At 47.1% G+C, this 12,900-nt stretch overlaps 1 protein-coding gene across 1 annotated transcript; it reads right to left on the bottom strand.

Moving 5' to 3' along the window:
* Positions 1-797: 797 nt before the first annotated feature.
* On the bottom strand, positions 798-8,715 carry LOC114111449 (melanoma-associated antigen B5-like). Its single transcript, XM_027963229.2, has 3 exons — positions 7,757-8,715; positions 2,322-2,491; positions 798-1,024 (listed from the first exon to the last, which is right to left on the bottom strand). Exons 1-3 carry the CDS (start codon positions 8,713-8,715, stop codon positions 798-800), a joined length of 1,356 nt encoding a protein of 451 aa, XP_027819030.2.
* Between the last annotated feature and the right edge of the window lie 4,185 nt (positions 8,716-12,900).

The raw sequence follows: 12,900 nt of genomic DNA on the forward strand, positions 1-12,900 counted from the left end.
AAAACAGTAAAGAGCATACAAGTTTTGTTCCCTCCAGCCTACTACTCTCTACTATTTAGGAGCTTGACAGCTCTGTTCCAACACAAAAGTGTAGAAAGTGTCAGGGTCTCCCTCCCTAGATGTGGGAGGAGCTGTAGGACTTGGCCCTGGAAGGGGCACTGGCTTCAGCCATTGTGGGAGCCCTGGGCGTGCCTCTCAGCCCTGCTCTCTCCGCCTGATCTCTCAGAGCCTCAGCATAGAGGTCTGGGAAGGAAGTCGGGACCGTATCATGGATCATGGCCAAAACCTCCAACACCTTCATCTTATTTGTCTCAGAGAAGCTCTCGGGCCCCACAGGAACTCGTAGTGTGGAGGATCGCCATTGGGCACCTGTCGGTACTTCAGTTACTTCTTTTGCACCGTATCTTTGGTGATGAGCCTTCTGGGCTCTCCAAAGATCCAGTGCCTCCTCCCAGTATAGACCCCCAACACACTGAGGAATTTCCAGACCTCCTCCTTTGTGGTGTGGTTACCCTTCATGAAGATAATGCCCAGGAGCACCATCAGGAAACCGGACTTGGGCAGACCCCCCCCACCCCCCACCCCCTGCATCACTCAGACCTTCATCGCCGCCTAGGTTGAGCTTGTAGATGAGTGCGTAGATGTTCCTGCTTGGGTAGACTTCCGTCAGCTCCAGGCCAAATACCAGCTCCATGTGCTTTAGAGGCTCTCCTGAGGATCTCAGGGAAGTGCTGCCTATACTTCCTGCCAATGACCTTCAGCAGGGCGTGCTGCGAGACGGGCTCCTTCTTGGTGTATTAGTCCAGCAGGAACTCCACCAGCATGCTGGCCTTCCTGGTCAGAGGATCTTTGCGAGTGCTCTGAGTGGCAGGGGCTGCCTTGGAGGCACCTGCACTTTCCTCCTCTGGGCCCTGGGCACCTTCATCGGATCCGGTGCAGGAAGGCACTACATTAGAAGAGCTAGGGGCCATGGCTCCCTGAAGCTCCTGGTGATCTCCAGTAGCAGGGGAGCTCAGGAAGAACCCTGAGGGTCAGAGGAGGGAGAGGAGGGGCACTCCTCTTTGGGGGCTGCAGCAGCACTGGTCTGGGCCTCCTGGGGATACTGAGTGTCCCCCTGGACCTGGTGGAATTTCACATGGACATGCTACTTGTTCTTGTGCCTCTGAGGCATGGTGACACTGGTTATGGATCACAGGCGCATGCAGGCAGGGTGGCAGGGAAGGAGAGCCCCTAGAGGAAGGACAAGCAGATGTTGTGAGCAACTGCAGTGAGGAGAGTCCTCCCTGGCTTGAACCCAGGCCGCCTCTGAGGGGTCCTTGAGGCCAGTGCTCTAGGACCCACAAGTCTCGTGTTCTCCTGGTGAGCCCCTCCCTTGAGACCATTGAGTAGGAAGTGAGAGTGATCACTGGGGCACAGCCAGACAGCCCTGCCTGGGCGTTAGAGCGAGGCCTGTGGGGGCTGGCAGGGGAGGCAGGTCCTTTCAGTTCACATTTCAGAGTCATGATGAAAACTGGGGCAAGACTCCCTCATATCCCCCCCGCACCCAAACCCACCCACCCTGTTCCCTCTCTTGCTGTGAAGTTGACACTGTCACCTTCCCTGTCACCCAGATGATGAGAGGAGGGAGTGTTCAGGCCCCCAATGAAGGGATCTGGGACCTGCCTTTCTGCTGTCTCGAGGCTGCCCCTTCACAACCAAGCTGCAACCTACCCTGACAGACCACCAATCTGTCCCTGTGTTTGGCTGGGAGGAAGTGCTGGCCACAGCGGAGGGTCCTGAGTCAGCTATGTGATGCGGAGGATGGTCATTACCCTGACTCCTCCCAAGCCCTGACATCCTCCCTCTGCTGACTGGCTTCCAGCCCTTCGGAATGAGGTCCCCTCTTCCCTGAGTGTCCCTTGTCGGCGATTGCAGTCAGGGAGCCCCTCAGCCTTTAGAACTGTCCAGATGCTGACTGGTTGCTCTCTGGATAAGTCACACGGGGTAAGGGGTTAGGCGTGGTCTCTAATCTGGGATGTGGAAACACTCAGTCCCCCTGTGGGTCCCTCCTTCCAGAATCCCAGACTTTCCTCCACTGAACAGAGCCTGGGTCCAGCAAACCCACACCCAGATCCACCACCCCTGGACCCAGGTTATGTCCTGAGAACCCACATGTGTAGCCGATGGACATTGCACCTAAGAGCCAGGTCCGAGCCTCTAGGCGTAGAACAGGTGTGAGGTGGCCGGGGGGCTGTAATGTCCCCTTTTCTTCGGATGGAAAAAGTGTGGGAGTGCCAGGGCGTATCTTTGTAACTATCCAGTGCACCTGTAACTCATGTCACCTCCGACTTGGACCCCTGTTGAGACCTCAGACTCCTCCCTCTGGGCACAGCTACAGCTGCTCTCAAAGATAGCAGCCCTCTCAAAGATGGCATCACACCCCAGCGTGGATAGGGGGCCGTCACTTCCTATCATGTGCATCTGGGCGCCAGGAGGACAGCGGGGGCAGGGCCTGGGTGGACGGGGTTCTGGGGGAGTTTCAGGCAAGAGGGGGGATGTGGTCCCTTCTTTGACTCATAGTGGCTCTTGGGATGTCCCTGCTGATCTCAGTCAACTGGCCTCAATCCTTGCCTCTGAGTACTCTCTGTAAACCAAGCAGGAAGAATTTAGGAGCCCGAGCCTGACAGCCTTCCTGGAGCTGCTGAGACAGTGAGGGCACTCTGGGGCACATGTGTGCTGAGTGATGCTCTCTGTCCACCATCCCTGTCTTCCCCTGACTGTAATGCTACGTTACGTGCTGTCTGCTGACCTGAGGGCAAGGCCTCACCTGGAAGATGTCAAATCCCCAGACTCCTGGTGAGAAGCACACTGGCATCTCCTCTGATTGCTTCTGCCTAAGGCTTCCTGGAAATGGCTGCTGCAGGTAAGATAAGTGAGAGGGAAGGATGGGAGAATGGCTTCAGTGATGTGGAACCCTTCACATCTCACTCAGGATCTTCATATTGACTGCACATGGAGCCTGGAAACCCTTCCCTTTCTGGTATAAAACCACCCCTGTCCCCAACGATGCTCCACACAATCCCAGCAGAGAAAGTGAAGGGTCTCCTTAGCCTGACAGTTCTCACTGTGAGCTTTTTGTCGAGTGCAGGGGCATTGGACAAAAGTTCTGAGATGAATTCCTGTCCTTTTGTACAATTACTGTGATACAACTTTTCTCTTTTAGTCCATGTGTGACAGTCTCTTAAGCTGACCATTTACAAGGGCCAGTTGTCATCCACTAACAAAGCTTGTGCTGGTTATTGCATGACCTCTGGGCGATATTGCCATGTCCACCCCAAACTTTGGTGCCCCATGATCGTGGCATGGGGCTCTGAGATGCTGCCTCAGGTTCCTTCAGTGAAGCAGTAGAGGCTCATGGTCCCATGGCCCAGGGGAAGAATCAACTGCTCCAGTTTAAAGCCTTTTCCAGCTGATCCTGTTGTCTGTTTCCTCTGTGGCCTGCACACCAGTGTCAGCTTCAGAGTACTCCCCCACCTGGGCACCCATAGGGTCAAGTTCAGTGGAGACTTATTGTTCCTCAGGGATTATTTGTTTTGTGTTCTTGCTTTTGCTGTTAGTTGTCTTTATTCCTTGTATAAGTTTTCCATGGTTTGTTCTGGGTACTGGAAACAGCCGCCCACGCGTGACTGTGGTCTCAGCTACTCTGGATGTGGTGCTAAATCTGTAAATGATTTAAGGAAAATCGACATTCTTAAAATGTGTCCTCATGAATACACATAACATACTATTCTGTTTGAGATTTCTTTTTCCTAAAGGGTTCAGGAAATTCTTCTTGTTGCCTTCCTGTAGACGGCATACATTTTCCCAAGGTTTCTTTGCAGCTACATTTTTCATATTGTTGCTTTTGTTTATGGTGTGTTTTCTATTACATGGTCTAAGTATTGTTGATTCTTCCAGACCAGTGTCTTGATTTTGCTGTGTTGACCTTTTTTATGCCATCTCATCCTCTGTCGTCCCCTTCTCCTCCTGCCCCAATCCCTCCCAGGATCAGAGTCTTTTCCAGTGAGTCAGCTCTTCTCATGAGGTGGCCAAAGTACTGGAGTTTCAGCTTTAGCATCATTCCTTCCAAAGAAATCCCAGGGCTGATCTCCTTCAGAATGGACTGCTTGGATCTCTTTGCAGTCCAAGGGACTCTCAAGAGTCTTCTCCAGCACCACAGTTCAAAAACATCAATTCTTAAGTGCTCAGCCAGGCTTCTTCACAGTCCAACTCTCACATCCATACATGACCACTAGAAAATCAATAGCCTTGAGTAGATGGACCTTGGTTGGCAAACTCATGTCTCTGCTTTTCAATATGCTATCTTAGTCGCCCATAACTTTTCTTCCAGAGAGTAAGTATGTTTTAATTTCATGGCTGCAGTAACCATCTGCAGTGATTTTGGATCCCAAAATAATGAAGTCTGACACCATTTCCACGGTTTCCCCATCTATTTCCCATGAAGTGATGGGACCAGATGCCATAATCTTCGTTTTCTGAATGTTGAGCTTTATGCCAACTTTTTCACTCTCCACATTCACTTTCATCAACAGGCTTTTTAGTTCCACTTCACTTTCTGCCATAAGGGTGGTATCATCTGCATATCTGAGGTTATTGCTATTTCTCGCGACAATCTTGATTCCAGCTTGTGCTTCTTTCAACCCAGGGTTCCTCATGATGGACTCTGCATATAAGTTAAATAAGCAGGGTGACAATACACAGCCTTGACGTACTCCTTTTCCTATTTGGAAACAGTCTGTTGTTCCATGTCCAATTCTACTGTTGCTTCCTGACCTGCATACAGGTTTCTCAAGAGGTAGGTTAGGTGGTCTGGTGTTCGCATCTCTTTCAGAATTTTCCACATTTTATTGTGACCCGCACAGTCAAAGGCTTTGGCATACTCAATAAAGCAGAAATAGATGTTTTTCTGGAACTCTCTTGCTTTTTCCATGGAGCCATAAAAACCCATTGGAAAAACAGCCTGGGAACTTGCTGACAGAATTCCCATTAGCATTACCAAGTGTGTAATGAAGATCACTTCTGGCAGGCACAGGAACTTTAGGATGTTTTGGGGACTTCAGGAAGAGAAGAATTCATCCAGATCTCTAAGTTTGACAACAAGTCTTTGCTGTGGCTCCCTAGCCTCAAGAGGCTATTAAAATTTCCTTCTGGAGACTCCTTATAAACCATTCCAGCAAAGCAGATTTAAAAGCGCCTATATGGCAAATCGTTATTCTTACTGTACTTAGATAAATAATCAGGCCAAGTTAATTGAATGTAGACTTCATTTGCAAACAAATTAGGTCTTAGTTTTCCTGTCTTTGGTAGAAATGAGGGAGATGATAGACAGCAAAAAATGGTTCCATAGAAGGTGTACTATACATGTGTGGATATTAGCTTCTAGTGATATTACGTTTTCCTTGAAGTATTGTTATTTACCTGCAAACTGGGTTGGATCCTGAATTTTTCTAGTATCCACTCATATCTACCTGTGACTTTCTTACTAAAATTCCCAATTTCTCCCATCCTTTTGATGTGTCTGTGGTGAGACAGTGAGCTCTGAGCGATACACCTCTGCCATCTTGATCTGATCACTCTCCCATTCTTTTGACTTGAATCACTGAGAACTAACATTGCCATTTTCCTGAAGTCTTGCAACGTGAAGCTAGATGACTTGATGCAAAGATCAGAGAAATTGTCACAACAGCTCATGTTCAAATAGACTTCATGCCTGTTGCTGTACGAGCCACTCAAAAAGTGAACCTGATCACCCAGAGATATTGCTAACTGTGATAGAGACATTTCAAACTGCAATAGTTGCTTCAATCCTGACACCTAGAAAACTTCACTGACTACGCCCTGGGCACAGAAACTGGTTTATAACCAGTCCAATCATTAACGTCTGCTTTTCTTTTGTTTCCATAGAAATGCCTCTTATTAATAACTACCTGATACTGCTTGCACCCTAGGCCTGGCTTTGGGAGCCCACCTGCATCACCACCTATTGAAATGAGATACCGCTCTTTAAATGAACTGACCTGCTCTCAGAATTATGCAACTGCTGCCATGAAATGGAGGACTCCACTAGTCCATTCTCTCTCTCCACAGTGAGCAGATCAGCTTTTATCATGTGAGACTTGCAGGCAAGTTTCAGAGGAGGGACCTGTCAAGGCTTAGGGCACTCTGCCCCCAAATATACCACAGTGGCATATTGATTATTTTGAATTCAAGTTACTTATGAAACAGCCAACAGAGGAGGGACATTCCGCTGCCCCCAAATTTCTGCATCCCTGAGAGCAGGAAATACATCTCATATGAAGGATGTACTGCCTGTATCTGGAGGCAGAGGGAAACCCTTCTAACCAGAAATAGGCAGTTCGAGAAGAGAAGCCTGTATACACAAACCTTGTTAAGTCTTTAGTTTACTACCCTGGGTACAGATTCTGTTTAGATTCCTTACTAGGTGAGTACCCTACACCTAAGTGGATTTGTCCTGTCAATTCCTCACAAATTGTTTTGTTGTCTACTAAATAAAGAAGCTGCCTGCTTTGCCCACTTCTTAGGTCCCATTTCTATGACACTTCTTGTGCACATGAATTGCAATTTGTCTCTTTGTCTCCTGTTACCCTGTCTTGTGTCAAGTTTACTAGTGGTCTAACCACAAGAATTCAAAAAGGGTAAAGAGAGGAATGTCTTTCTTCCCAACACACCCCAAGGGAGTTCACTCTCACATCTCAGAACCTCCCTGGAGATGATGTGCGTAGAATACCAGTCTGTTCACGGGAATCTCCTGCATTGAGATAAGAGCAGAGACACCTTAGATTTCTGTCTGTTAGGGGCCAAATTGTGTCCCCTCCACAAATACATATTCATGTCATAACTCAGAGTACTTCAGAATGCAACTGTAGTTCGAAATAAGGTGTTTAAAGAGATGATTAAGTTAAAATGAAGTCATTAGTGTGGGTCATAACCCAGTGTAACTATCAGAAGAAATTGAGACACAAAAGGAGGCACCAGGGATATATGCACTCAAAAGGAATGCAAGTGAAGAGGGTAGCCACCTGGCAGCCAAGGGGAGAGGCCTCAGGGTAAACCAGCCCTCATCTTGGACTTGCAGCCTCTAGAACTCTGAGAAAATAAATTTCCTTTGTTTCAGCCACCCATTCTGTGGGGTTTTGTTGTGGAGAGCCTAACAGATCTGTATGTTACCCCAGGTAGAGATTTGTACCTGGATAGTCTTTTTACTTTCCTGTCATTCCTAAAGGCTATCTCAAGATCTTGCTTATGTGATTGCAGCTCCTTCTTTATAAAGTTGTATGGGGATAGGCTAGGTATTGATCTTAGCCTCACCAGAACTAGCATAGAGCCTTTCAAAGAGCAGGTGCTCAAAAAGTAAATGAAGACAGGAAGAGGTCTAACTTGTTAAGGTTTAATACCTCCTGCATTTTTCAAGAAGCATATCGAGGTATAAATTATTTAATTTTACAAAACAGAAGACCGAAAAGATGGAGAACAATCAAGGTTGATCATGTTTTGAAACTTGTTTCATTTTATTTTTTCATTCCATTGTCCCAGCACTTTTATTGCGGGATTGCTTCCCATTTCGGCAAAAGTCCCTATTTTGATGTCACATTTTCTTATCTGGATGATCTTTTAAAAGTCTTCGTCTTCGGTAGGGGTGGGAGAAGCTGCTGGACATGGCAGTGGATCATGCCTGGAAGGGACAGTGGTGCCAGGCCTGGCTGGAACTGTGGCTCGAGCTCTCTCCTCATCTAGCAAAGCTTCTTCATATTGTATTGAGAAGGCACTGGGAACCGTATCATTGACTTTTGCCAAAAATTCCAGGACTTTCATTTTGCTGGTTTCAGCATGGGCTCGTGGACCCCACAGGAACTCGTAACATGGAGGATCGCTGTGGGCAACCTGACGGTACTCCAGGTACTTCATCGTCACTAAGTCTCTGGTGATGAGCTTCCTGGGCTCTCCGTAGATGAAGTGTTTTCTCCCAGCATATACTTGCATCATATTCAAGAATTTCCAGATGTCTTCCTCAACAGCACAGCCGCCCTTCACGAAGATCACACCCAGAACTGTCATCAAGAGACCGGTCTTAGGTAAGCCCCTACCAACCCACACCCTCCCATTGTTGGGCAGGTTCAGTTTGCTGACGAGGTCATAGGAGTGGATGGTTGAGTCAACTTCCTTCAAGTCAACTGCAAAGACAGCCTCAATGTGTTCAGAGGCTCTCTTGAGAATCTCGGCAAATCGGTGATGGTATCTTGGGTGGATAATCTTCAGCATGTCTTCCTTCATGATGGGCTGCTTCATTTTATACTTACACAGAAGGAACTGCTCCAACAAACTTGTCATGCTGTTCAGAGTATCATGGTAGGTGTTTTCGGTAGAAGATGAGGAACGTGAATCTTCCTCATCTTGACTGGTATCTTCTTCATCAGATGTTGGGTCAGCAGTAGTTGAAAAAGTGCTGGTAGTAGATGGGGCTTCCAAAGACTCCTGGGAAGTGCTATTTGACCCAGTAGCTGATGAGCTCTGTGATTTATCTTCTAAAAGAGAAGAGGTAGAGGGAAGCTCTTCCATTACTGCAGTGGGCTGAACTCCCTTGTGACTCTGGGGCTCATATCGGGCCTGGTGGCGTTTCTCACGGATGCAGAGCTTATGAGACTGACCTCGAGGCATGATGACTGCTCTGGGGGACAATGATTAGAAGTGTGAGTAGGAGGGCAGGTGATAAGGGCCCACAGGATGACGAAGGATGAGTGTGCAGCTGCAGCAGGGGAATACCACCTTGGTTATCAGGAAGGCTACATTTGTGGTTTTCTTGAGGGCACTGTTCCGAAAACCCCCAGGGTTCCTATTCTCTTAATCAGCCTGTCCTTTGGGAAACATATTGAAGGAAATTAGAGTGATCTTTAGGCTGCATCCTGCTACCCCTGCCTCAGGCATGCTGGGGTGACAGAAGGGGCTGGTAGTCTCCTACACAGAGGCATCTGTTATTTCACATTCAAGACCACCAACCCAACTAGTGGCCAGTCCTAGGACCTATTCCCTCTGCTGTTCTGTAGTTGGCATCACAAAGCTTCCTGGGATTTCTGAGAAGTGAAGAGGTCCTCACCGCATCACCTCAGTCAGTAGTTATCACGCAGTACTGAGTGCGCACTGGGAAGTTTTCTGTCCCTGCCTCTGGAGTCCTCAACACGAATTAAGAGTGCTTCCTTTGGTTCCCCCGGAAAAGGCAATGGCACCCCACTCCAGCACTCTTGCCTGGAAAATCCCATGGATGGAGGAGCCTGGTGGGCCACAGTCCATGGGGTCGCTGAGTCGGACACGACTGAGCGACTTCACTTTCACTTTTCACTTTCATGCATTGGAGAAGGAAATGGCAACCCACTCCAGTGTTCTTGCCTGGAGAATCCCAGGGACGGGGGATCCTCATGGGGGCCATCTATGGGAAAGCACAGAGACGGACATGACTGAGGTGACTTAGCAGCAGCAGCTGCTGCCATTCGTTCCCCATAGGGCCTGGTGTCCCCACCCCTTTCTTGGAATGGTATCTGCATCTTCATACTAAGGGTTTCACCTCCGACACACCTGATATAAGTAAATGTTGGTGGAACTTCAGCTTGATAACTCTGCCCTGGTTCTTCAAGGGCTATAAGGAACAGGGCTGGATTGATTATCACTTCTTTTTATTGGTAGATGATCCTTCAGTCCTTGTTTTGACCTCTGTTGTGGCCTGAAATTCTACCCTCCCTTCCCCTTAGGTCCGCCCCTTCTACTACTATACTTTTCTTATAGTAGGGCAAGCATCTCCATGAGACCCCGAGGAGAAAGTAAGATTCTCCTCATCTGTCCATACCCGTCCCTGGTCTTCTGAGGCACAGAGGATGAATCATACGGTGATGGGGTGTGTGGTTCCCTTCGTCTTCAGGGTATTCAGTTGGTTTCTGGAAAACCTGGAAATAATCCCACTGCTGGCCCTAGGCTATACCCCTTGGACCATGTCCCACCTGCCTTGTGACATCATAGAAGGAAATGGGCATGTCATGACAACAATGAGCAGGTATCCAAGGGATGCCCGGAAGGGCAGGGTTCTGTGCGGTTTCCTCAGAGTTCTGAGGTCAGGGGCTTTCATACATCCAAAGCTTGACTCCTGGCAGGGTGTGGGGCTCCTTTGTTTACATAAGGGAGCTCTCCTCAGACTAAGCTCCTCCCTCCCTGTGATGCCCGAGAGGGAAAGTCTGGGAATGCCACACGAGTCTGCTCCTACCTGTGCCTTTAGGGATGACATCAGGATTGAGGCTTCTTGGGGCCCTCTGTGTTCAGTGTAGGGGTATGACCTGACTCAGGTGCCTCACCTTGACTCCTGGGGGACTCTGGATTTCCACTTTCTCTCAGCCTGAGGTGACCCATGTAGAGCAAAGTCCATGTCCTTGCAAGCCCTGAAGAGAAGTGAGGGAATGTGCAGCCTGGCAGCCCTGTCTTGGCCTTCTGAGAGCAGACACAGGCCAGTCTCTCTGTGACTTCAGTTCCTCATTCATCTGTCTTTACCTTGACTCCTGTCTCTTCTATGAAAGACTTCTTGGGAAATGCCACATCTTTGAAAAGTCTTAGTCTGCCTGCACCAAATCTCACAGAGAATGGGTTGATACCCAGGAGTGATGGGGAAGCTGCAGTCCGGGAGGGGGCCCCAGCATAGGTGGTGTGCTATCAGAGAAAACACACTGATCTCTTCCTTCTCTTCACTGACCAGACACAGCCTCTTGTATAACCTTCACTATAACAGATTTACTCTCTGAAAGGAAGGGGCTGAATTAAATGATTTTGTGCATCCCTGATCTTTTGTGGTTTACTGACATTTCCTTTGTAGATAAATTGTCACTGAATGCTGTCTCCTTCTTTATTCGTACTTCACTTTTAATATTTTTGTTACTTATTTCTGGGGCTTTTTATTCCAAAATCGTGTTTGGGGTATGAAATTCTGCTATTTAGCATGTGAAATACCTCTTTTGACTTATGTTCACAAAGAGGAAGTGACCCAAGGTTGGCCTCGTCCTGGAGGAGTGGCACAGTATGGGCTCTGGAGGAATTCAATGCCGGGGTTCAGTCCAGCTCCTATCATTTATGAGCTTTGATTTTGAGCTTCTTTATCTGCAAATTGTGTTTGAAAAAGTCTATAGTGTAGGACCACAGACATGTGTGATGTATGTAAATCACCTGGCACAGTATGAGACAAGCTTTGGTACGTTGAATGAATGGCAGTTATTACGAAGGTGATTTTGACCCTGAATGATCACAAACTTCCATCATATAATTTTATTTCCAGGCTATATTAGAGCATATGCAACTCCAAACAATAATCAAATCCACATCAGCACTAATGCTCCCAAGCAAGTAAAACTAAGCGGTATTTCCCTATTTGAGCACCTGTTTTACGATGTGTTTGGGGTTACCTTCTCCGCATGGGTGAAAGTACAAGTTCATTTGTCTCAAGGACCAACAACTTCCCTCTCAGGTGCTGTTTTTTGTCCAAACCACCCCTAAATTAAGCCCACTGACAGAAAAAATTGAGCCCACCCTTAAAGTTAGCCAAATTACACTAAACACAACCTAATTAAACTGCCCATTTAACAGAGCAAGTTCTGGTGCTCCCATCCCCAAAAGAGAGAGACAGTCTAGTGACATCTAGGCATCTCGCTCCAATGGGTATCACCCTTATTTCTCAGAAACTGTCTGGACAGCTTTTGATGAAACCATGTAGTGTGAGTGTACACTCCCCTGGCTCAAGTGCACAGGGCCCCTTCCATTCCCTAAGTTGAGATTCCCTATAGTTTTCGGATATCCCCAAATAATGGTTAACATATGGTTGAGATATATTCCAGGTTTACAGCCTCACCTCTGAGAACCATGGTATGAGTTCTGGCATCACTCCCACAGCTTCATCTAGCCCATCATGCATCTGGACTGAAAATGACCTCCCACCGAGGAACTAGACATTTCTCAAGACCCAGTGCCGCCTTAGTCAGGTAACTTAGACGTGCTTGCTCTCAGCTGGAACCTCCTCTTCCACACCTTCCCCATTTAACTTTATGATTTGTTGATTCCTTAGAGTTAGCTCACCACCTTCCATAGATGGTACCTGCTGCTAGACTCAAAATTCCATGGGCAGTGGCTTGGTCTTCATTTTCTTACCAACCCAGTACTATAAGAAAGCCTTCTAAACAGAAGATGGTTAATTCATTTGGCAGAAAACAGAAATAATGAGCAAAGACTCTATTTTATTATGATTTAAGTGTCATACAGTTTGAATAAGCTACACAAATCTAAGTCCATGTTATCAGCTTTTACAAGGAAAGAGGACAAATAAGACAAATGAAGAAGAAACCTGCGTTTACTCTGAAAGCTTTCTGATCCCAAATATTTATCTCTAGGATTCTTACACATTTCCAAGTAAAATCCTATTCCAATGCTGTATTACCTCATTCTGGACCATAGGGAAAATATTGAAGTCTTTTCAGCTTGTTTACAAATGACGAACTCCTAGTCATAAACCTAATAGCAGTAAACATGACTCCATGACATTAATAAACCTAGATTCTGAAGCAAAATAAACCTTATGAAGAGTAGTAATATTTAAAAATTGTATAAAACACCTCTACCTACCTACCGAAATCATCTATTTTTGACTAGATAGTATTCATATGGATAAAAGGAAAACATGCATATTTTGTTAAAAAACTCCCATACTATTAAAACTGTAAAGAACACATGGGTTTTGTTCCCCCCACCCCTACTACCCTGCGCTATTTTGGAGGTGGACTGTTCTCTTCCAACTCAAAGGGGACAAAGTGCCCTGACCCCTCC

The sequence above is a fragment of the Ovis aries genome, chromosome X (genome assembly GCF_016772045.2).
Source record: "Ovis aries strain OAR_USU_Benz2616 breed Rambouillet chromosome X, ARS-UI_Ramb_v3.0, whole genome shotgun sequence".
In the NCBI taxonomy this organism is placed as follows: Eukaryota; Metazoa; Chordata; class Mammalia; order Artiodactyla; family Bovidae; genus Ovis; species Ovis aries.

Excerpts from the sequence above, each read along its gene's own strand:
- LOC114111449 (XM_027963229.2), bottom strand. The coding sequence starts at position 8,715 with ATGCCTCGAGGTCAGTCTCATAAGCTCTGCATCCGTGAGAAACGCCAC. Across the intron at positions 2,492-7,756 it reads CGAGCCACAGTTCCAGCCAG|GCCCTGCCCCCGCTGTCCTC; the intron begins GCCTGGCACCAC and ends CCGTCCACCCAG. Across the intron at positions 1,025-2,321 it reads AACAGGGGTCCAAGTCGGAG|GGTTCTTCCTGAGCTCCCCT; the intron begins GTGACATGAGTT and ends TCTGACCCTCAG.